The following is a 24,204-nucleotide window of genomic DNA, read 5'->3' as shown; positions in this document are numbered from 1 at the left end:
TCCTCTCCTAGCACATGATTAAGATGCTTCGTGGACCAAGAGATCCTAGAAGGCCTCTTGCGGCTGCTGAATTGAGTTTGTTCTTGATCTTCTGCTATCAAAACCACAGAGCCAGGAAGATCTAACACCAAGACACAGCTGCCACACACCCAGGAAAGAGGTGGGTTCACGTATCTGAGCCTCAAGGACCTCATCAGAAATAGAAGATGGCAAAAAATTGTTGTACCCAGGGGGACTGCTTAACTAAAAACATTATTTTGTGTACGTGGTGAAGAGGCATGCAAATGTTAGTAATTACCCGCTTTGCTCTGAGTGTATAGACATCCTCACAGCTTCATGACTGGACATGACAAATCTCCAGGGCTTGGGCTGGCCTGATCTTGATTAATGTTATTCATAAAAATATTCATCCATCAGGGTTTCCATTTGTAGCATTTAGTTGTGCCAAGTAACAGACAGAGCCAGTGGTTTCTTAAAATTATGCCATCTAATAATGAATGCTGGAGACAGAATTTTTTTCAGGCTGAAATCTCTTCTTATAACTCAGGGCTGATGAGCGCTGCCCTGCATTTCTCGATGGATCCAATTTAACACCAGACGTAGCAGTGACTCAGACTAACTTAAATATCTCAAGACGAGTTTCACCTTTTCCTCCGAGGCCATATCAGTTCAATTGCATAAGTGCAAATTTATTGAAAGTGGTTTGGTGCTTAGCTTTTCTCTATTGGCAGTAATGGAGTTTAAATTTATAGCAGGCTGATGAATTTCAGATAAGAGAACCATTACCTTACAACAACATTAAGGAAAAATATATAACTCCGATTGCTGAACCTTGAATGCATATTGTTTGAATGAGGAGAGATGGATGAGGTAGGCTGACATTTGCAAATGCAATTCCTTTCCATCCTCACCCTGCTAGCCCAGGAGTTTGAAAGCATGGCATGTTCCAGAAAGGGCTCGAGATAGCGATGCATTACAAGTGCTTTATAACAAAATAGCAGGAGTAGGATATGACCTAAAGGAGAGGGATTTTTTCCTCTTTAGTAATATAATTGGAGGTGTCTTTTGGCAATGTACCAAGGCTATAACAGGCCTTAGGTCATTCATTTGGTACTTGTAATGTGCCTCTCCCATAGGTTATTTTCCTTTTACTACAGGCTTTGTCTTCCCACAGGGTGGGACTCTGGCAATGTAGACATTAAAATGAAGGATGCATCAGAGAAGTCCAGAGCATCCCGGGCTTCTCCATTATCTTGAGGTTCTGGCTGTATGAAAACTAAAAAAGATGAACTATTGAAACAGGGCCATGAAAGTCTTGTTCTGTTTTTAAACAGTTACACCAAAGCAAATGAACTCTTTATGTGAAAACATGCAGTATTATTGTACTGTCCATAAGATAATCAGTATTTTTTCATAAAGGGACACAAGGTTCTGACTATGTAATAAACTTTATTTTGCATTCCAGTTCTACAGTTGCATCTCAGAAGTTATGTGAATATCTTCATTTGGTGATAAAGTCTGACTATTAAGTCTTTTGTAGGTTTTTGGAACTAATACCCTAACCCTAACCTTAAACCCTAACCCCCTTTGTGCTATCTCATTTCTATTCCAGTCCCCTGTGGTTCATAGCTATATAGATAAGTTTTGTTTTTAAGTTTAAAAGAATGATAATTATATGTGGTGATAGATATGTTAATATAAGCTTTATTTAATCATCTCATAATGCATACATAAATCAAAACATTGCACCATACCCCATGATTATATGTAGTCATTATTTGTCAATTAACAATAAAAATCTTAAAGAATTTTTTAAAGTGTTTTGTCCTTGGGCAAGTTGCTCTGAGTCTTATTCACGTGGTCTGTAAGGTATCCGCACATGTGTGACAGGGGTAGAGGTCAGGGGATCTCAGAGCTGCAGTGGTCCAAGATGGGATCTCGGTCACAAAGGCCAGCAGAAGGGGGCTGGTTCTTGCTGCCATTCAAGGAGAGCGCAGCTCCACACAGGTTTCCAAGGAAAGTACTTTTGGAATGGTTTCAAGGCAGTCCTCTTGCAGGCTGAGCAAGGACCTTTCTCTAGGTGCTATGCGTTCTGTGGGGTGAATCAGCCATTGTTCTCCCTGAAGATGGGAAGAAATGGGGCACCAGGACATATCATTTCCATTCATCTTCTTGAGTTTCTGACAGCATCCCTGGCTGAAGGGAGGAAGCCATGACACTGTTTCTGTCATTGCTGACACCAGTACCTCTTGGGTTTCTCCAGGCACTGTAGGCAGGGATGGAGGAGAGGACTTACCAAGTCTTCCTTTGTCCACTGTGACTGTACAGGCAGGATCGTTTCTGTGTAGTTTACACTGTATTCTAGAATACCACAGGAAGGCCAGCACTTAAAATACATTAACATTAAGAGAAAAACCTCAGTTTTTTTTTTCTGTAAATAACAACAGAGGGATTTGATTTGAATGAGACATTCAGGTTGAGGTTACACATGCAGCACATTTGAAAGAAAAAAAGGCTGAATTCAGTTAGTGAGTCATTTATTTTGAAAAGAACTGGCTATTAGTTGAACTCTGCAAAGTCTGAGTGAAATTAAATAAGCAAACAACTTGATGTTTTGCCAGCAGTTTTCTGTTAACAAATGGCTTTTGGTGTGGCCCAATCTTGGAACGGTTGATACTGTCATTCTGAGCTGATGCAAGGGACTGTGGGTCCTTGTTATAGTAGCTCAACAGAAGAAATCCACACGGATGAGGCCTTAGTGGAGAATAGTATTTCAAACGCAAACGGTAGAGCAATGCCCAATGTAGCTCCAAAGACATTCATTAATTAAACCTCAATTTGGAGTCTTTGAGGCTCTCTTGCTAAGTTTGTTTCTTCATGTAAAGACAATGGGTACACAGCAAACTAATAAAAATAAAAGTAACAATGACACTCTTTTTTTTTCATGGACTAACACACTTTTAAAGGTGAGAGAAAAACAAGAGACTATTTAATTCAATCATTAGCTCTGTTTCCTTATTTTGCAGATGAGGCCTGCAGGAAGGACTCTGCTGTTTTCCTGAGGCATAGATTCCAGTTCCATTTCTTTTTCATGCCTCTGAGTTTCTGGATTGGAAAGGACAGATTACTTTTTCTGGTCCCATTTTAATTTTTCTCAAAACTCATAAAATATCATCAGAGTGCTTTTTAATTTTTCTGAAAAGCAGGAAATCGTAAGATTGATAAATAGTTTAATGTGAACCTGATGGCTTGATTAATTAATCACCAAGCTGAGGAACCACTACAATTCATATGTCAATTCAGACTATTTTCGGGAAATGATTTGAATCAATTGCTAATGAAATTGAGAAATTTAGGAGCTGCTTTCTGACTTCCAAATGACAGGGCTCATATTTAACTCAAGAGCCGTGACAGTTAATGACAACATAAAAGTGCCATGAATTATTTTCCAGACCATGGGAAAATTACGCATCTCCCCATTGAAACAGCTCTCAGCTCATCAGCATGAAAATAAACAGACTTAATCACACGCTAAGAAATCTATGATGCTGTTAAAAACCTAGGTTCCTTTTGAAATAAACAAAGACTATAATCCTTGGGAATAATTGTAATATTTCACAGCCTCTTCCTTAACCCAGAGTGATAGATGAACTTAGTGTGACTGATATTACAGGTGAAAGACTATAGAAAAAAATATTGTGGATGGTCCTTCTTCTACCCAATTACTTTAAACCCTTAAAATAGGTAGAGTTTAATTTTTCTTCTCTACTTTAATTCATAGGCTGAGTTTCTCAGCACCTTTTATGTTCAAAAGGGCTTGCTTTGTATATCTTTCCATAAGTTTTCATTTCAAGCCAGACTTTTAAGGTAATTTAAAGTTACATTTAGCTATAACAAGACAGTTATTGTGTGTTAATGAAATATCAATGGAAAGTGCACTGATCAATATTTAATCTAATTAAGGTGTATACAGAGCAATATCACTATGTAATTAACTCAAAACAGCAGAAGGGATCCATGCATGTTTAAATTTTTATTAATATATTTGTTAAGAATTTTTAGATCATGCTGTTTTATGGGCTTACTTGAGAGATAGAAAATTAAAATGTTTGTCAAGATGCTACTGGAGCAACTATTAAATGTGGCTCTTAATCATCTTAACAGTCCTTAAGGTTCTCAGCCAGTTCTAATAGTCTCGCTGATGATGAAAAATGCTTTTGCCACAAATAAGAGTCCACATGTAAAACCTGCCTGGAATGTTGTTTGAATTTTTTTTAACGTTCCCATATTGTTTTGCCAAAATGATGCATGGCAGAGCGGACACATGCAAAAAAGTTTGAATTATGTTTAATATTTTAAGAAAATTTTTTAAAGAGCTAAATTTGCCCAAAGAAAAAATATTGAACTGTAGATATCATTGCAATATTCTAGCGTGTCTTATCGGATGTTACTATCACAGCTTCACAAATTTTTGTGAAATTAATTGCAACTTGTGTGGGGGAGTGAATTTGGTGGACAACTCTTACTTTAAACAAAGACCACATTTATTCTCATGATTCTTAGAGCTTCAAATATGCAAAGATACATTATAGGAAAGCATCCAGCTCAAATCCAAGCTCAAATCTGAATCTAAGCTCAAATCTAGGAACAAGTCACAGGGCATAGAAAACAACACCGACAGTGCTGTGGAATATACATTTATGCTAAGTGAAGGTGAAGAATGAGTTCAAGGTTACAAACTGGAGGCTCAGCTCACAGTATCTTATGATTCCCTAAACCCCTCAAGCAAGTTCAGCCCTTGCACCAGGCTCTTTAAAGTTGCCCATTGCAAGTACAAGGAGATATAATGAGAGATCGTCCCTGTGGTCCCTCTAGCTGTTGGAATGCTCAGACACAAGAGACTTTTCTTGATACAAAGAAATACAGAGATTGAATTTGGTGAGATAATGATTTCTATTGCACAGACTTGTGTCACTTCCTTCAATCTTACCATTTCATTGCGGAAAGAATATAGGAGTTGCTGGGAAAATTTGTTTCCCACCATGCTTAGTATGTATATCTTGCATAAGTGTTGGGCTAGCATGTCTACCTCTTTATCTCTGTGAATGAAGGAGTGAGGGATAACTCATACTCTGACTCCCCATCATGCCTGTGAGTGATGACAGCAACAGAGTTCAGCCATCATAGATTATATACGCCACATATTTTCTCCTCTCTCTTGAGGAGGGCTGAAAATGCTGAATATGACAGTTATGGGAGATGAAAAAGCCGTAAAAGGTGTGGATAAAGCTGCTCCAAATAGAAGTAAACTTTTAAATACCTCTGTGTGACTGTGTTGGTAATGAAGCCACTGACATGTGCATGGCAAGCTAATAAGGACAGCTGAGAGTGATCAGCTTCCCTCTGGCTTTCCATCTCAGGTAGGATAGCTAGAACTATCAAGTCCACCAGTCTTCTTGTGTTTCAAATCCTTTATAGCAAGATGGCTTTTAGGCCCCAAGATGGCTTTTAGCTGTTAAGGTAAGAGAGGGGAAGATTGCCAAAGCCATTGTTGGTTCTACAGGCTTCTGTCTGAACTCAGTCTGATGGCCAGGGTGGGCAGTCAGGGCGTTGGGCACAGAGCCAGCCAGTAGCCTGCTCCAATGCAAGATACTTCACCAGCCAGCTGCAAACCACTCCCTTCTCACACTCTCCCCACAAAGGAATCGGAAATGAAAACCCTGGAATTTGCTGATCCTTTTCATATCAAACTGAAAATTGAAAGACCCCTTGGCAGTAAATGAGAAATGAATTTTTAACCTAAAAAAAGGGGAAAGAGACTTGTGGGCTGGAGCAAAGAATACAGGTGGATATTTGGGAGAGCCTCTTAGTATAGTGACTTCTGCTTTTGATATAATAAAACTGCTCTCGTTGGTCTGTTATATTACTCCCAGCTTTTTCCTCTAAAAGAAAAGTGGGTCTTTATTTTCTCTATCATTTTTGAGCCTTTCATTTTTATTATCAGTTTTATTGAGACATATTTTATGTATAAAAAATCATCAACTTTAAATGTACAGTTCTAAGAGTTTGTCATATATATGTGGATCGATAGATAAAAATAGACAGGCCCATAACAACGATCAAGACTTAGCACATTTCCATTACCCCCAAAAGTTCCTCTCACGCCTTTTTTTGTCAGTCTTTCCCCATTTCAGGCAAAGGCAACACTGAATTTCTTGCTGTCATCCTCGTTTGACATTTTCTGGAATTTTATTTCAATGGAATCTTACAATGTGTATTGTTTTACATTGAGTTTCTTTTACTTGAATAATGCTTTCAGGGTCTATCATGTCATTGACTGTGTCTATAGTTTATACTTAGTCTACAGTTTGTAGGGTTTCTTCAGTTGATATGCCACAGTACGTTTACCCAATAACTGATCCACATTCCTTCTATTTTTCCAGGTTTTAGCTATTATAATAAAGTGGATATGAACATTTGAGCACAAATCTTTTAGCAAACACATTTCAAATCCTTTCAATATTCAGAAATGGGAATGTTGGGTTGACTGCTATGTATGTTAACTGCACTAGAAACTTTTTTATTGGTGTTCACCCAGCAATATGTGAGAATTCTAATCACTTTACATCCCTATCAGCACAGATTTTTACTGGTTTTATTTTGTATGTTCTACTGGATGTATAGTAGGATTTTATTCTAGTTTTAATTTCCATTTTCATTTTAGAGATATTTACTATCTTTTAATTTCTTTACCTAGTCATATACACTCTTTGATAAAGAATCTGATAGAATTCTTTACTCTTTATTTTAAAAAGCACTTTAGGGGTGGTGGGAGGAGATGGGGAAAGGAAAGAATGGAAAAGAAAAATTATGAGAAAAGAAAAACAATGGAAACGAAGTCTAAGTAAATAGGGAAGGGTGGAGGGGTGAAGGGCGCACAGGTAATGGGGAAAAAATAAGAACCAAGATACATCATGTACAGGTACAAGTGCCCAAAGATAAATGTAAACGTATTGTATACCTAAAATGTACCAATAAAAGAATTTAAGCAATAAATGAATAAATAAATAAAAAGCACTTTAAATATTTTATAGTAAAAGCTCTTTATTCTGAATATGACTCATTTGTTATATATGTCCTGAAAATTTCCTCCAAGTATATAACTTGCCTTTTCATTTTCAAGTTTCCATATATCTTAGCTTTGTTTTGTTTTGTTTTGTTTTTTGTTTTTTGTTTTTTGGTACCGGGAATCAAACTCGGGTCCTTGCGCTTGCTTGAAACCACTGAGCTAAATCCCCGGCCCCCATATATCTTAACTTTGATGGTCTATTTCATTAATATTTTTGTTTTATAATTCATGAATTTCTGTGTCCTATCAGGAAAGCCTTGTCTCACTCAAGATCATAAAGATTTGCTCCATTATTTTTTCTAGAAATTATATTGTTCTAGTTTTTATATTTCTGTGATCTATGATGATTCTTGTATTATATATGGTGTGAGATAAGGTTCGAGGTTCATTTCCTACCACATTGAAGTTCAGGTCTTTCAGCATCCTTTCTTGAAAAGAATTTTCTTTCTCCCATGTCATGTCTGTTGAAAATCATTTAAACACATAGGTGTGACTATTTCTAGACTGTTTATTCTATCCAACTATGTGTTATCACATTGTTCTGATTACTGTACTTACTAGTAAATCTTGCTAATGTACTTGGTTATGTACTCCAATGATAGATGTTTTAAAGATAGTTTTGATCATATGGCATTTGCTTTTTAAAAATTTTTTGAATCAATTTACCAATTTAAAAAATTCTGCTGAGATTTTGATGGTTTTAAGGCTACATTAAATCTATAGATTCATTTTGGAAAACTTGACATAACACTATTCAGTTCCAGATGTGCAAGCACTGTACAACTGTTTCATAGTATTTTACAATTTTCAATGTGTGGGTCTTGTATAATTGTCTTATATTTATCCATAATTAATTCATATTTATGATATTATATGTGGTATTATTTTTATTGCAATTTCCAGTTGTTGATCACTATACAAATGGCACTGATTTTTAAATGCTGACATTATATTGTGCCATTAGGAATACAGCTGATTTTTGTACATTGACATTATATTCTCTGATCTTGTTAAAATCATTTATTACTTCATTTAGCTTTTTGTAAATTCCTTGGATTTTCTACTTATCTGACCATGTTGTCTGAAAATAAGAACAATTTTTCTTACTTCTTTTTAATCTATCCACTTGTACTTCTTTTTCCTTGTGCTAGTTAAGATCTCCCATGTAATACTAAATAAAAACAGTGAGAACAGACATTTCAGTTTGTGTCTGACCCTAAGGACAAACTGCTGTCTTTTACCATTATGGATGATACCAGGAGTAGACTTTTCCTCATGTTGCAGAATTTTCTTTCCCATGGCTTAAGGCAAGGTAGAAACATAAGTAAATGGACGGGTATAGTGTGTTCATGAATCTGAAGACTCAGTATCATTTATATGTCAGTTCTCTCCATATTGAACCATAGATTCAATGCAATTACAATCACATTCCCAAAAGATGTTCTTGCAGAAATTGAAAAGGCTTTTCTAAAATTCCCATGGAAATACAAAGGTCCTAAAATTGCTAAAACAACTTTTAAAAAAGAACAAAGTTAGAGGAGTTAATATTATCTGACTTGAAGATGTATTATAAAACCATGGACATAAGAAGTTTAACATGAGACTCAAGACAGGTAAATAAATAAATCAAACAGATAAACTTGAAACTGTTTTCCACATATACAATTAGTTGACTTTCAAAGAAGAGAAATAGGGCCAGGGATTTAGCTCAGTGGCACTGTGCCTGCCTTGCAAGCGCGAGGTCCCGAGTTCAATCCCTGGTACAAAAAACCAAACCAAACAAAACAAAAACAAAAAACCAAAAAATAATAAAGATGGGAAATATACTAATAGTAAAGAATAAATGGTCGTTTAAACAAATGGTGCTGGAAAAACTGACATCCACCTGTAAGAGACAAATGAGCTTCAATTCACTTATTTCATTATTTACAAAACAACTCAAAGGGAATTATAGACCCCAGTACACTACCTAAAGCACTAATATTTCTAAAAGAACATGTAGGAGAAAGACTTTCTTAGATTCATCATTGAAAGGAGAAACCATTTTAAAATTGCTAAACCAGGCTTCATCAAAATTAAGAACTTCTGCATTTTGAATGCTTTATTCTTTCAAGAGAATAGAGACAAGCTACATACGAAGATACATTTGTAAATTACATAACTTAATAAACTCCCTTTATCCAGAATACAGAAAGAATGTAAAACTTTTCCCATTAAGAAAATGAACAACATAATTTTAAATATATACAAGTTACTATTAGGAATAGATTTGGAAGAAGGAATAGAGGGACTGTAGGGAATGCAATATTACAAAAAGTGACATACGATTTCTAAAAAATGAAGAAAAACAAGAATCCTTAGATTTCAAAGGATGACAGGAAGAAAATACACACACCATGACCAATGCCATAGTGACCTGGTGTAAACACATCTCAGGACATTAATAGTAAGAAGAAAATTGTAATAGTTATCAAGAAGAAAGTTTTACCTCTTGTAGCAGTTCTATCAGTTACTTCCTTACCTACTTTGTAGTCTTAAATGCAATGATTAAAAAAATAAGAATTGATGCCTCCCAAGAGGTGACTCTAAACCAATGGGTAACAAAAGATTGAAATATAAATACTTCAGCTCTCAACTTTTATACTGGGGTATTTCTGAAGCAACATTATACTCTGTTTCCCAAACTTGTTCAGGGAAATTAAGCCTTATTTTTCTCACAGTGGGGATCAACTTGATAAATCACAGTTTTTGGAGTGTCTTTCTCTTTTCTGTCTTACTATCTTACCAGTGATTCCTGGGATAAATTCTCAAATAAACTATATATTCTCACTTCTTTGCCTTAGACCCTACTTCAAGAATTACAATTCTTGACAGCTAAATATTGGAAGCATTGCATACATCCATCAACAGATGACTGAATCAAGAAAATGTGGTATTTATACACAATATACTATTCTGTCATAAAGAAGGATAAATTTGAGTCATTTGTAGGAAAATGGATGAGCTTTGAGACCATAATGTTCAGCAAAATAAATCAGATACATAAGCTTAAATATTGTATGGTTTATTTACATGAGAAACCCAATAAGTAAATAGCAAACTAAAAGGTAGATAATAGGAAATAGGGAGATAGATCTTTTGCAAAAGGGAAAGGGACTAAGAGTTAGAGGGGTAGGTTAGGAGGGAGGAAAGGGATGATAAAAGAATGAAGAGGTGTTATATACATATACCAACTCTCCACGAGGAATGTAATCATTATCTACAGCAAATTGTACTAATAAAAAAAAGTAAAAATTGAAAAAGAATTTAGGTAGCACTAGATTCTATGTCTCAAAAGTACTAGAGACCAGAAGGTAATGGTTAATATCTGGAAAGTGCTGAAGAAAATACTTTGATCCTAAAATTCTATTACCACATATATTGTGTTTAAAGGTGATTCTGGACTCAGAGGTAGATAAATTATAAATGATATCCAAAATTAAACACTTATTAGAGGATTAAGTATGCTAAGGGAAAAAAATCAATCCAGAAAGAAGCAGAAATATGTCTGAAGAAATAGCAGAGAAGTGAGAACAACTTGTGGTTAGGTCTAAATAAGTATTTATTATGAAAGAAATGAATTTTAACAACAATATGAACTAAAAGTCTGGTGTTGCCACATGGGCATTGGTGGAGGCTGGGGCAAAGCTGAGAAGAATGAACGGGCACCATGACTTTTACATTGCTCTGGAGGAAGTACAGTTACTAATTAACTCATTTCAGACTTTAAAAGAAATCAGAATTATAACTAATGACAGAATTACCTCACATAGGGATTGCTTAATTAATGATGTTTTGCCATAATAGCTCTTAAAAAATAAATGCCATTTTCTGGACACAACTTAAAAGCTTTGCTTTTCTGTATAATGACTTTTTCATCAAAAAACACAAGGAACAAATACAATCTAAGATGTGGTATTGCAATATCACACTTTCAAGAAGAGACACATTTGGCAATTTTCTATACACACTTTCTTGTCACCGAATATCATATGGATCAAATTTAAACTGCATGCTATAGCTCAATGAATCAAAACATTTTATTTGTGAATGTTTGCCAAGTGAGAAGGATTCAGAAAAGCTGCTTCTTCAACTCAAGAGCTATTGTGTGCATACTTTTCCCACGAGTTTCACTGGGACTTTGGATTTAACCTTTATTTCTTTAAAAAGATGTTCTTCTGTTCTCTGATTTTATTTGGAAGAGTTTGAGTGCAAGAAACAACATTAACTCAAAAATATTAACTAATGCAGAATGAAGAATTCCCCTTGTATCTCTCCACCAACTCCACTCTGAAATGGAGAACATTGAATTTTTCCCATTACAATAAACAAACATGGTGTTTCTCTTCCAATTTAGTTCTGATATGTAAGGGGTTTGAGGTTCATCACTCCTGTCATTACAAGAAAAAGCCAGGAAACTGAAAATCAACAATGGTTCTTAAACCCAGAGAGAACTATGGTCACAGAGTAAATTGCTACTCTAAAATTCAGAGAGTTGGGCATCTCCAGAGATAACAGCAATAGAAATTTGTTTTCCTAGAGCAGAAGTCAATGGAAGCCATAAGTTGTGGAACCACTTACTTTACCAGTAATTTTGACAAATTTCTGCAGGCTGAGTGCTAACTAGCTTGTTCATGACAAATTTCTGGGGCCTGGAATCAAAGGACAACCTCCATGCATTCTTGAGCTTTTGATCAATCCAGGAACCCTACCAGGGACTCACTGAGAGAATACGGGAAAAATCTCCTGTGGCTCTGACAAAGGGAAAAGAAAAGCAACAAGTATAACTGGCTCCCCTTTTCTCTCTTTATTACAAAGACTTATTCTCCAAGGAGTAACACTTTCCCATAGAGGTATATTGAAAGCAAACTGAAAGAAGGGAAAGGGATTTCTCCCCACTGCAGCTCTACTAGTCCTTGGTTATCTAAGTGAAAACTACAAGAAAAACCAAGTTAACAGGGGACAGAACTTCAAGGAAATACATTGGACACTTGGTGGCCAGGGAAAGTAGAAGACAGACACTCCTTGAAGAAGAAGAAAAACATTTGCAAAGACTATGGCCAGAGACATATCTCAGAGACTATCCCCACTGCCTCTCCCACATTCCCCATCAATCCAACAAACCCTCAGTATAACAGAGGAGTGCAGGTGGATATAGACCCTCCAAGGCATGGTACTAGGAGAAGCCTCAAACCCAAGAGAAAAAAACACATAAACTGACTCTATAGAAATTTGGAGGATCTGGGACATACGAGTACAACAAATATTAAACACAGCCCAACTCATAGCCAGATTAATATAAATCCTGCCCCTAATGACCTATTTACTTCAATTGCTGCTGCTGGTACAACACACAGACATTAAACTGTAAACTAAAAGGCGTAACAAACAGCAAAAACAATAGCGTGAGGAGACAAAACCATTATCACAACTATATTCAGATATGCCATAGTCACGGGTAATTTTAAATAACTATGCTAATAATAATAAAATAATAATAATAAAAACAGAATATGCAAGATCGAATGGGTAATTTTAGCAGGAAATTTAAAAAATAGTTTTAAAAACTGCTAAAAAAGAAAATGTTTGAAGGAGATATAAGGAAGATATAAGTAAACAAAGCACCAGGAAGAGAAGAGAAAATGGAGCAGAATAAGACATATTTGAATAATGGTTGAACTGCTATTAAATTAATCACAGGTACCAAACCTAAGTTCCAGAAGCTCAGAGAATAGCAAGCAAGATAAATACAAAACAAAATAAAACAAAACAACTCTGAGCATATCCTATTCAACTGTGAAAAAAGAAAAAAACAGAAAGAGAAAAATCATGAAATCAACCAGAGATGGGAGGAGAAACCTTCCTATATGGAAATAAAGATAAAAACACAGTCAACTTCTCATCAGAATTCATGCAAGCAAGAAGAAGATGCAGCAAAATATTTAAAGTGTTGGAAAAAAATAAAAACTGTAACAGAATTCTATGTTCCTCCAAATTGTTCTTCCAAAGTAAAGGAGAAATAGACTTTCCAGAAAATAAAAATTGAAGAGATTTGTTGCCACCAGAACAGCTCTACAAAAAAGATAAAAATAAGTTCTTTAGACAGAAGCAAATTTAGATAGATTAGAAATTTGGATTTTTTAAAATTAGTTTTAATTCATCTACAAGAAAATTGTTTTTTAAAAACCGGGCTTGGTGGTGCACATCTACAATCCCAGCTTTAGGCAACTTAATGACTTGGTGAGACTCCATCTCAGAAAGTATCTTTAAAAGGGCTGGGGATGTAATTATGTGAAGTTCTGGGATCATTGCAAAAAAGAAAGAAAGAAAAAGAAAAGAGAAGAGGAAAAGAAAACTTTTTAAAAAGCAATGATAGTAAGAAGGTATTGGGTAATTATAACATATGGATAAGTGACATATATTACCAAACTCACAAAGGGTGGTTAGAGGAATTAGAAGTACTTTGTTATTAGTCTTCACACATTGTAGTCAGGGTTTGCATGGGAATAGATTTAATACAGGACATTTAATTTACAGCATTATTTTATAATATTCACCAAAAAAATCAAAAGCAGAGGAATGCAAGAGATCTGTCCATGCACTAGAGACCCAAAGAATCCATCCAAGGGCCTGGATCCCTCAACAGTGTCCCTCACAAGTTCAGCCAGAGCCCTAGAGCCCACGGCAATGTCTCACGAAAGTCTGTATTGAGGATCTGCACCAGGAAGACCCAAAGGCCTGTGGTGGAAGCTAGAAAGTGTGCCGGCAGGGTGAGGGGTCTGTGCCACCAGGGATCCGCACTGAAGCCAGGAAGTGATGCAACAATTCTCAGGTGGGTCTTCTACACCCAGAACCCAGAATCATATAAAATGTTTACTGAATGCCAGAGAAGGTAGAGAAATGGAGTAAAAAGAAGGAAAGAATAAATGCAATGTCAAGGAAGCACTTACAAAGACTGCATATTTTAATCTGACTCCATCAATAATTCCCTTAAATGTAATGGTCTAAATACAGCAGTTAAAACCAAAGATTGTCAGATAGAGAAACATAATTATATGTCATCTAAAAAAAATCTACTTTAAATACAAATATTTATTTCAAAGTAAAGGATATAGCATTCTAACAGTAATTAAAAGAAAACTAGTTCAGGTAAATTAATTTCAGGCAAAGAAAGAAAATTACGAAGGATAAAGAGGGACATTACATAATGGTAAAAGGAGGTCAAGTCTTCAAGAAGACATAATATGCATAATCATGTATGTACCTAACAAAGTTTCAAAATAAATGAAGCAAGGGCCGAGGATTTAGCTCAGTGGTTCCACCGCCTGCCTTGGAAGTGCAAGGACCCAAGTTCAATCCCCAAAACCAAAAATAAAACAAAACAAAATAAATGAAGCAGTAGCTAATGAAACAGAAAAGATAGACAAATCTACCCTTACATTTGGAAATATCTTTGCTCATAAGTGACAGATCAAGCAGGCTGAAAGTCAATAAAATATGTGACCTGACAGCCCTATCCATCAATTTAATCAAATTGTCATTACATAAAATATTCCACCAAAGGATAACAGAATGTACATTCTTCTCAAGTGCACATGGAATGTGTATGAAAATAAATAATAGCCTGGACCATATTTTAATTTTTTAAAAAAACTAGAAATCATCTAAAGTATACCTTAGACTACAACATTATAATGGGAATGTGGATTGTGAAATAAGACAAGAAAATATGGTATGCAGATTGGAAAAAGCAGAGATAAAACTATCTTTTTTCACAGAGGACATAGTTTCTATGTAAATATTCCTAAGAAGTTCACAAACACACAAACCCCAAACATCTTGGAACTAATTAATGAACATAACAAGGTCACAGGATACAAGGTCAGCATACAAAAGTCTGTTGCTTTTCTATACATTAGTCAATGAACAATAGAATTAGCAAATTTAAATATTATTTACAATATTACTTATGCATATATAAGCTGTATATATATTCAGAGTTTGCCAAAAATGTATACACAATTCAGGAAAAGAAAAACAATATGATGTTTTTTTCCACAGATGGTGCTACCCTCATATGGGGGACTCAGAGGGGGTTTTATATTGCAGAAAACCCACTACAGGCCCTTAAAGAAAAAATTGAAAATGGGTGTGCAGAAATCTCAATGACCAAGCTTATCCAAGCAGCAATTCACTGCACTAATAAATATCTAGAAGACAATGGCCACTTCTTTGAGCACCTCTTGTAATTGTAGAGCCCAAAGTAACTTGTGTAAAACTCATGATGTTTCAATAAATGTAGTATTAGAATATTTATACAAATTTTTCTTTTCCTGAAGTGTGTATACATTTATTTGGTGATCCCTCTCTCTCCTCCCTCTCTCTCTCTCTCTTTCTCTGTTGACAGAGGTCAACAAAGCATATCTAGAATCTCTTTGTAGAACACTACAAACATTGATAAAAGACTTCCCTTTGGTGCTGAGGATCAAATCCAGGGCCTCATGCATGATAGGCAATCACTCTACCACTGAGCCATACACAGGCCCAAAAGAAATTTTTAAATGATTGAAGTAAATGAAAAGATTTTCTGGGATCAGGCATCGAAAGATTCACAATTGTTAAAATGGTAGTAATTCTTCCCAATTTGATCTATTGGAGTCAACTTAATCTCAATCAAAATCTCAGCAAGCCTTTTTGGGTAACTGACAAGTATGTGGAAAAGCAATAGACCTAAAATAGCCACCTAGTACTGAAAATTCTGCAGAAGAAAGTTGGAGGGCTCACACTATGCAATTTCAAGACATAATACACACTTAGACTTCTTTTCAAGCCAGCATGATATTGGTGAAAGAATAGATACAGATGAATGGAAAAGAATAAAAATACAGTGGATATCGAGTTACAAACTGCCTGACATATGAGCAACTTGGGTTATGACCAGAATTTTAGTTTTAACTTACAACCAAAGTCTTGAGTTATGACCTGAATGCCAGCCACTTGAGCTTCCAGATGGTCTCAGATACACATTTAACCCTGAAAGAGTTCTGGAAGGAACATGACAACATTATCCTTTCCCAGTGAGGTTGAGAAATCCTGGGCCAGTGTCTCTCTAAGGACACTGAGATCTGCCTCTATACAGGAGAGAGACTTTGAAGGCTGTGTAGAGGAGCCTGAGCCTTCAATTGACCAACCTGAGTTACAACCAGCCCTCATGAAAAAATTAAATTCATAAGTCAAGGATCTACTGTATCACAATAATACAACTGATTTTTGACAAAAATAAAAAGACAATTCAGTGAAAGGGTATTTTTTCAAGAGATGGTCCTAGAACAATGAGCATCTATATGCCACCTGTCTGTGTCTAAATATGCATGCATGTATACATATAGGAGTAAATATAAATATCAACTTACACAAAAATTTACTTCAAATAGATACATATTTAAATGTAAAATGCAAAACTAAGAAACTTATAGAAGAAAGCCTGCATAATGCTTAACCTTTTAGAAGCAAAAGCAATAGATGACCCATGAAAAAAATAGCTAATTTGAATGTAATTAAAATTAGAAATTCTGCTCTGCCAAATACACTCTTAATGGAATTGAAGAACAAGTCATATAGGGATTTGCAAAAAAAAAAATCAAGTTATATATGCAATAAAGAACTTGTATCCAGAATGTATGAAGAGCTCTTAAAGTTCAGCATTAAGAAAACAACTCAAAAAATGTTAAATATTCTAAGAAAACATCACCAACAGGAATATACAAATACCAATTAAGAACAGAAAATGATATTCAACATGATATGTTATTAGGGAAATGCAAATTGAAATAACAATGAAAGGTCACTATGTACCTCTTGGAATAACTAAAACAACAACAACCCACTGACCATATCAAATACTGGTGAAGATGTGGAGCACTGGAATTCTCATTAATGGCTGGTAGGAATTCAAAATGGTACACCCACTTGAGAAGAGAGTTTGGTGGGGTTTTAGGCTTTTCTCTTTTAGACTAAACATTTTTAAGTTATGGTAAAATATATATAATGGTAAAATTTTCCATTTTAACCGTTTCCAAGAACACAGTTCAGTGACATTAAGTACATTCCCATTGTGGCCCAACCACCACCGCCACCAACATCCGTCTCCAGAACTCTTCCATCGTCCCAATCTGAAATTCTGTATTCATTAAATAGTAACTTTCCATTCCACTTTTCCTATAAGTGAATCATACAACATTTTTCTTTATGGGATTTATTTAACAGCATAATATCTTCCCGTTTCATCCATATTATAGCCTGTTTCAGAATTTTCTTCTTTTTTAATGATAGATAATATTCCATTGGATGTGTATACCATATAGGGTTTATTCATCTGTTGATGGACACCTGAGTTGTTTTCGCTTTTGTGAATAGCACTGCTGTGAACACTGGCATTCAAGTTTCTGTCAATTCTTTTAACATAACTTTTTTACATCATAGTCTTACTATGCAAGCCAACAAAGCATCTCCTACTACCTAACTAATCTGAAAATTTATACCCACAAAAACCAGCACACATGTACTCCCAACTTTATTCATAATTACCAAAAGTGGAAGCAATCAAGATCTCTTTCAAAAAGTGAATGGATAAACAGAGGTGCGGATATACAAGGAATACTGCTTGGCAATAAATGTGAATAACTTGTCAGTCCAAGCTACCACATGGGTGAATCTTAAATGCATACTGCTAAGTGAAAGAACCAGGCTGAAAACAAGATATTCTATGTGAATGCGTTTATGTGCCACTCTGGAAAAGGCAAGACAGAGATAGAAAACAGATCAATGTTGGTCATCAAAAACAAGGAATACCTGAAGCATTTCTGTATCATGATGACCAAATATTCTAGTCTATAAGAAATCATGGAGCAGTGGTTGCTAGAGGCCTACAGTGGAAAGGAAGGGGAATAGAACATGTAAAGCACAACAGATTTCTTAAGGTGGTGAATCTATTCCCTGTGACAATGTAATGATAGATGCATTGACACTGCGAATTTGTAAAAACCCATACATCTTGCAGTACAATGAATGAAGTTTAATGTATGTATATATATATGCTTAATGTATGCAAATTTTAAAGCCTCAGGAGTTAGGATATCACGATGGAATGCAGGCTGTGTCAAATGAATTCAACAAAGGTGTAACATAACCTCTCTGAAGAGAGAAGGGTACAAGAGGTGCTGATCTAAGTTACATTAAAAATGAGTGGGAACTGTAAGACTAAAAACAAGAGAAATACTATAAGCACCTCACTCTGGTTGGTAAATTTATTTTTATTAAGGATATAGGTTAACAACTCAAAATGCTATGGAAGTATGATGTGCTCAAACAAATAACTAAATGGATGACAGATTTGGGGAGCCAGGTTTCTCACTGGTAGAATTGGAGGTTTCAGTTAAGTGAGGGAAGAGGTCTAGTGTGGATTATGCAAAACTTAGTCAGAGTTGGAAATACCAGTATGAACTTATATTTAGATTAACACAGATATAGATGCACATATGTAGAAATAATTTTAGGTATGTGTGTACACACAGGTTAGGAGACATAAATATTTCTAACCTCATTCCACTGAAACATGTAGAAGTAGCTACACTCCTTAGCAAAGACTGTGCTGTGCCCAGGGCCTAAACCTTAGTTTCAAATGCCTCCCTTCTTTTAAAGAAACCAGGGCTCCTGGGTGAAATGGCTGGCTGTAGGGCTGGGGCTAGGGATGTACTGCATGATCCTACAGTATCCTATCATTTCAGAGAGTAAGGAAGTCCTGAAAACAAAACAAAACAATGGGGTTATGTCAGTGGCTCAGGAGAACCATCTGAAAATGCTTTTAATGTCCAAAGCTAGAACATTTTATGGAACAAAATAAATAGCCTGTATTGGAATGTGACCCAAAGTATAAAATACATAAATATTTATGGTTATATTTTGATATAAGTAAATTGTTAGATAAATAATGAAATGAGAATAGACAATTCTATCATACAAAAGAGTTCTAAACAACTTGTGCACGTATGTCCTTTTGAGGAGGTGATGCATGGGTTGCTCACTCCCATAATGCCCTTCTCTGAAACAGTATGGCATAGACAGCGGGCAATGAAGGAGGTAGGCAAAAGCAGCATACAGTGGGCCGACTTGGCAAACAAGACCTCAGCCAGGCAATCAAGTTTAACATCATCAGTGATAAGTCATATTGATAGCATGTACACTTGATGTGATATAATAAAAGTGGCACTTTACAAAATTCACAGCTACAGTCTAGTCACAAGAAAAAATATCAGACAAGCCTTAAGTAAGAAATGTGTTACCTAATATCCAACAAATATTACTCTAAAGTGGCAAGATCATCAAAAACAAAGAATATCTGAGAAACTGTCACAGCCAAGAGGGCTCTAAGGAGTTATGATGACCAGGTGTTATATTCTATTTTAGATGGAATCCTGGAACAAAAAAAGGTTGTAGGTAAAAATTGAATAAATCTGAACTGAAATTGGACTTCAGTTAGCAATAATAAATGAATAAATATTGTTAATTAATTTTGACAAATGCCTTATACCAATATAAGGTGACTGTTTATCTTTATTCCAGAAAACATATTGTTTATTAAGGTCTATAAAGTATATTAACACAAAGCCTCCATATTTAACTCATCTGATGCTTAATAAATACAGTAATCTGTTGAAAAATAAATGATTTCTTTCTTCCAGAGTCCCATCCTATTTTTTTGTGATCTAATTCTCATAGCCAGGAAGATGCAAGAACATTCTGAACCCATTTATGTGTGTGTGTGTGTGTGTGTGTGTGTGTGTGCATGCGCGCGCACACCAATCAAGCAGAACTATTGGTCTGCAATTTTCGTTCTGCTCATTTTTGTGAAAGCTCTGATCCTTCTCCATCAACATACCCTGCTCAATGAAGACTACTATTCTGGGAGGGAACAAAGGAAAAATGACTCTAAGCTAAATGTCCCTGAATTTCTTCAGAGCAAACTCCCTGAAGAGAAGAAGAAACACTTATTCCAAGAAGATGTTGTTATAGAGCAAAGAATAAGAGATTCTTGGATTTGGGAAAAGGCATGTGTTGAACCTTGCATAGCATAGGAAGACCAAGCCCCACAGAGATTAAATGACTTGCTCACATCATAGTGTGTTAATACATGAGAGGAAATAATACATCTTTCTAAGATAGTACACTTTCACATTTTTAGTCTTCTACCTCCTTAGCAAATTTAACCTTCTCCATACAGTTGTTGAGATAACCTACTGATCATAAAAGATAAATCAACACCAGGGACGTATCTCAGAAAATGCCTCCAAACTGCCTCTCTTTTCATTATTGAAAACCACGAGATGAAAGTCCTTAATAACTCACAGCACAAGAGGACCATTACTGTCAGCATATACCACTCAGCCATATATTATAGCTTTTTACTTCTCCACACAAAATTGCTCTGAAATTTACATTTGCTATAAAGGATTCAAGTCCATCACTATTAATTTTCTTCTACAAATTATGCTTAATTATCACCTCTTTCCACCTAGGAAGAAACTCCTCTTGTACTCCTGTCTCTATATAGCTTTCAAAAAGAGTTTCCTCAGCATGAATCTTGGATGGTGATTTTTTATCCCTCACTTGCCCTTCCTCATCAAGCTCACACAGCCTACTTAGAGACATGGAAATGAGCAGTTTGCTTGGCTCCACAGTTCCTGCACACATATGAAAACTGGTCTCTGTACGCAGAGGTGGAGGAGGTGACAAGTGCCAGCTTTAGCCTGTGGACAATTAAGCTAGAAACATTTATTTTAAGATTCCAAGCAGCTTTCAAAGACAACCCATGACTGAGTGTATATCAGTTCATATGCCACATCTACAAAAGCATTTTGAAGATTCAGATATTTTTATGATGCTTCAAGTATGAGTCTCTCTCTCTCTCTCCCTCTCTTTTTCAGAATCCTAGATGAAACTAACTTAAAAGAAATAAATAAATTCCAAAATTATATTTTATTATTTTAAATTTAGTTTTTGTGCTTCCTTACTATGTGGTATAATATAAATTGCATGATCTTGGCAGTCAGACCCATTAAGCAGTCATATAATATCTGTAAAAAAACCTTAGGCAACTTCAGGTAAATCATTTCTCTCTGAGCCTTGGTCCTCTCAACCTGAAACATAAAGTTATTTTAATTTTAGCTAAGAATGATGTGCATTATGCTGGATGTCTTCAAGGAATTCAAATGTTAAATGTTTTTCACTTCCAGATTGAATGAGACAATATTTTTGTCTGTACTATTTTGCCTGCAACTGATCCAAATCCAACTCAAGCTAGTTTAAGAAAAAGGCAGTGTGGTGACTCACATATCTAGAAGGCCAGGCAAGTTTCTGGATTCAGATGACTGGATTAAAGTTCTTAAGCAAGGTTTTCATAGCTTTTTGAGTCTGTTTATTTGTTTGGAGTTGTTCTGAACATAAGCTGACAAAATGTCTAGCAAAATAACCAATGTAAATTGTAGATACTTAGCCTTAGTACATATTTTTAATGCATGTTCAACAGCATTTACTAAATTCACTCAAGCCCCCACTTACCTGGCCTCTTTGATTCCTCCATGTCCTTCCCTCTTCTTCACCCATGACATCCCAAGTCCTCTTAGTTGTACCTTTGAAATAGATCCAGAAAGTTTATTTTGGCTCATGTTTCTGTCCCTAGTTGTTAGCTCTGAGGCAAGACTGCATGGTCTTCCTCTTTCAGCTTCTTCCTTGTGCAGCTGAACATCATTTCCTGATTAGTCTGATACAATCATGTTCTAACTTGTACCCTATCTCTATTCTTAGTCACTTACATTTCACACTCCCCTCAAAAGCCAAGAGAGACACATTGAAAAACAAATCAGATAATATTGTTCCCTACCAAAAACATTGAATGGTTTTTCCATTTTACTCAGACTGAAATACAACCTCTTGTCCTTGGACTATAAATCTTGAAATAAACTGGCACCTGCCCACCTCTCAGTCTGACCAGATTCACCCTAGCCCTTTCATCACACTCCAGCCATGAAAGGCTTTTTTGGTTCCTGGAAGACATTATGTCCACTTTTACTTTAGGGCTTTCCCCTCCTTCCTTTGCCTAAAACTCTCTGCTCCCATACTGAAATGGCTGGCTGATTTTTCCTGGTGATTCAGGAATCAATTCAAAGGTTGTTTCTTCATTGAACCATCCAAAATAAAGTATTTCCTAATCACCACCATCCAACCTCTCACACATCATGTTGCTTCTTTCTTTTGTTGAATATATTTCTGACCTACATTTCCTTTTCCTCATTTGAGCTATTTATTGCTTTGTCTTTGGTATCTAGAAAAGTGTTGGGACTATAAAAGAAAGTATGTAAGCTCTTGCTGAATAAATAATTACAGAAGATAGGATCTTAGTCACTTTCCTCCTTGCTGAGACACAGTACTTACCACCCACAATTTAAAGGAGGAGAGGTTTATTTTGGCTCATGTTTCAGCCCATAGTTGCTAGCTCTGAGACAGGATGACAGGGCAGAGGGGCCTGGCAAAGAAGAGCTGCTTGTGGCATGGTAGGAGGGAAGCAGAGAGAGAGAGAGGGATTGAGAGAGGAGCTAGGGAGAGAGATATCCCTTCCCAGGCCACGCCCTCAGTGACCCACCTCTTCCAACCAGGCCCTTCCTAGTAGCAAATCAGCTGTACTGTCCCGTAATCTAATCACCTTTCAAATACATGAGATTTTGGGGGCCATTTTAGGTCTAAAGCATAACAGATAGTTTTCTACAGTTTTCATAGAATATATGGTATTGTGCTGTTAAAACTGACACTCTATGTTTTTATCTGTCTACTGCATGCATTATGAGATTTACATTTGTGTAAATACAAAGTAATTGACTCCCATAAATTTATGAATTATCACCTGCATGGCAATAGCGTGACCTCTTAACATGGTCCAGGTGGTGACTGGAATGGTATAAACACAATGATATATGTTAGGTAAATGACTCTTTTAACAAGATGCAGCAATATAATATTGGTATATTTTTATTTTCATAGACTTTGACTTCACATTCCATAGTTAGCACCAGCTCATCTACTTCTTTCAGTTATTAAGTTCTTTGATCTTAAGCCTTGTTTTCCAATTGGTTCAAGTTAATAATCGTTGGCAAAATCACACTTGACATTGATATGCATTATGAGAATGAGAAACTCTACATTCTGTTTAAATAACTTAATTGCATACATTTTTAAAATTTTTTAACCTATTTTATTTTATTTTATCCCATTCCCCCCTTCAAGCCCTCTCCTCTCCCTATGTACAAAAGCTTTGTTTTCATTCTTTCCTTCTATTTTCACTCTATTTTCTATTTTCTTGTCCCTTCTTTCCTTTCTTCCTCCCTCCTCCCTTGTTCCCCTTCCCATTTGAATACTTTCTTCCCATTTCCCAGCATCTATTATACATTTCAGTCCTTATTTTCACTTTCAGTTTCTCACACCAGAGAAACAATGCAATATTTAACCATGTGTGTCTGGTTTATTTCACTTAGGAGTATGGTCTTATGGTCCATCCATTTAGCTATAAATGTCTGAAGCTCATCATTTTTTAATTTTTTTACTGAGTAGTATTCCATTGTATAAAAAAACCCCACATCTTCTTTATCCACTTGTCAGTTGATGGAGATTTGGGCTGTTTCCAAGATTTATTTACTACAAACTGTATTGCTATAAACATGGGTGTGCATATATTACTGTGGTATGAATAATGCTTTAATTCTTTCTGGAAGATAACAAGAAGAGGTATAGCTGATCAAATGGAACCTCTAGTTTTAGTTTTTTGAGAAATCACACTGATTGCACTAATCTGCACTCTCACCAACAGTGGAGAAGGGTTCCTTTTTCTCCACAGCCCTGCCAGCATTTGTTGTTGGTTGATTTCTTGATAACAAATCATTCTTTCTGGAATGAGGTGGACTCTGTGTTTTAATTTGCATTTCTCGAAT

General features: G+C 35.7%; 1 protein-coding gene across 4 annotated transcripts in view; it reads left to right on the top strand.

Annotated features, from left to right (window-relative positions):
• Window positions 1-24,204, top strand: part of Lrmda (leucine rich melanocyte differentiation associated) — a 1,370,443-nt gene that overhangs the window by 1,252,503 nt on the left and 93,736 nt on the right. For 2 of the 4 annotated variants that reach the window (XR_015440505.1, XM_087185384.1), the window contains one exon: window positions 12-24,204. The exons of the other annotated variants lie outside the window; for them this stretch is intronic. Coding sequence is in view for 1 of the 2 variants with exons in the window: in XM_087185384.1 (XP_087041510.1) it covers window positions 12-18 (7 nt within the window). In the remaining variant the exon portion in view is untranslated. The remainder of the gene's footprint in view (window positions 1-11) is intronic. 4 annotated transcript variants of the gene reach the window in all.

The sequence above is a fragment of the Heterocephalus glaber genome, unplaced genomic scaffold, assembly GCF_053883595.1.
Source record: "Heterocephalus glaber isolate CG9 unplaced genomic scaffold, H.glaber_assembly_v1.0 deba00001497, whole genome shotgun sequence".
NCBI classification, from domain to species: Eukaryota; Metazoa; Chordata; class Mammalia; order Rodentia; family Bathyergidae; genus Heterocephalus; species Heterocephalus glaber.
Note: the sequence above shows the minus strand (reverse complement) of the source record. Positions and strands in the feature narration are given on the sequence as shown.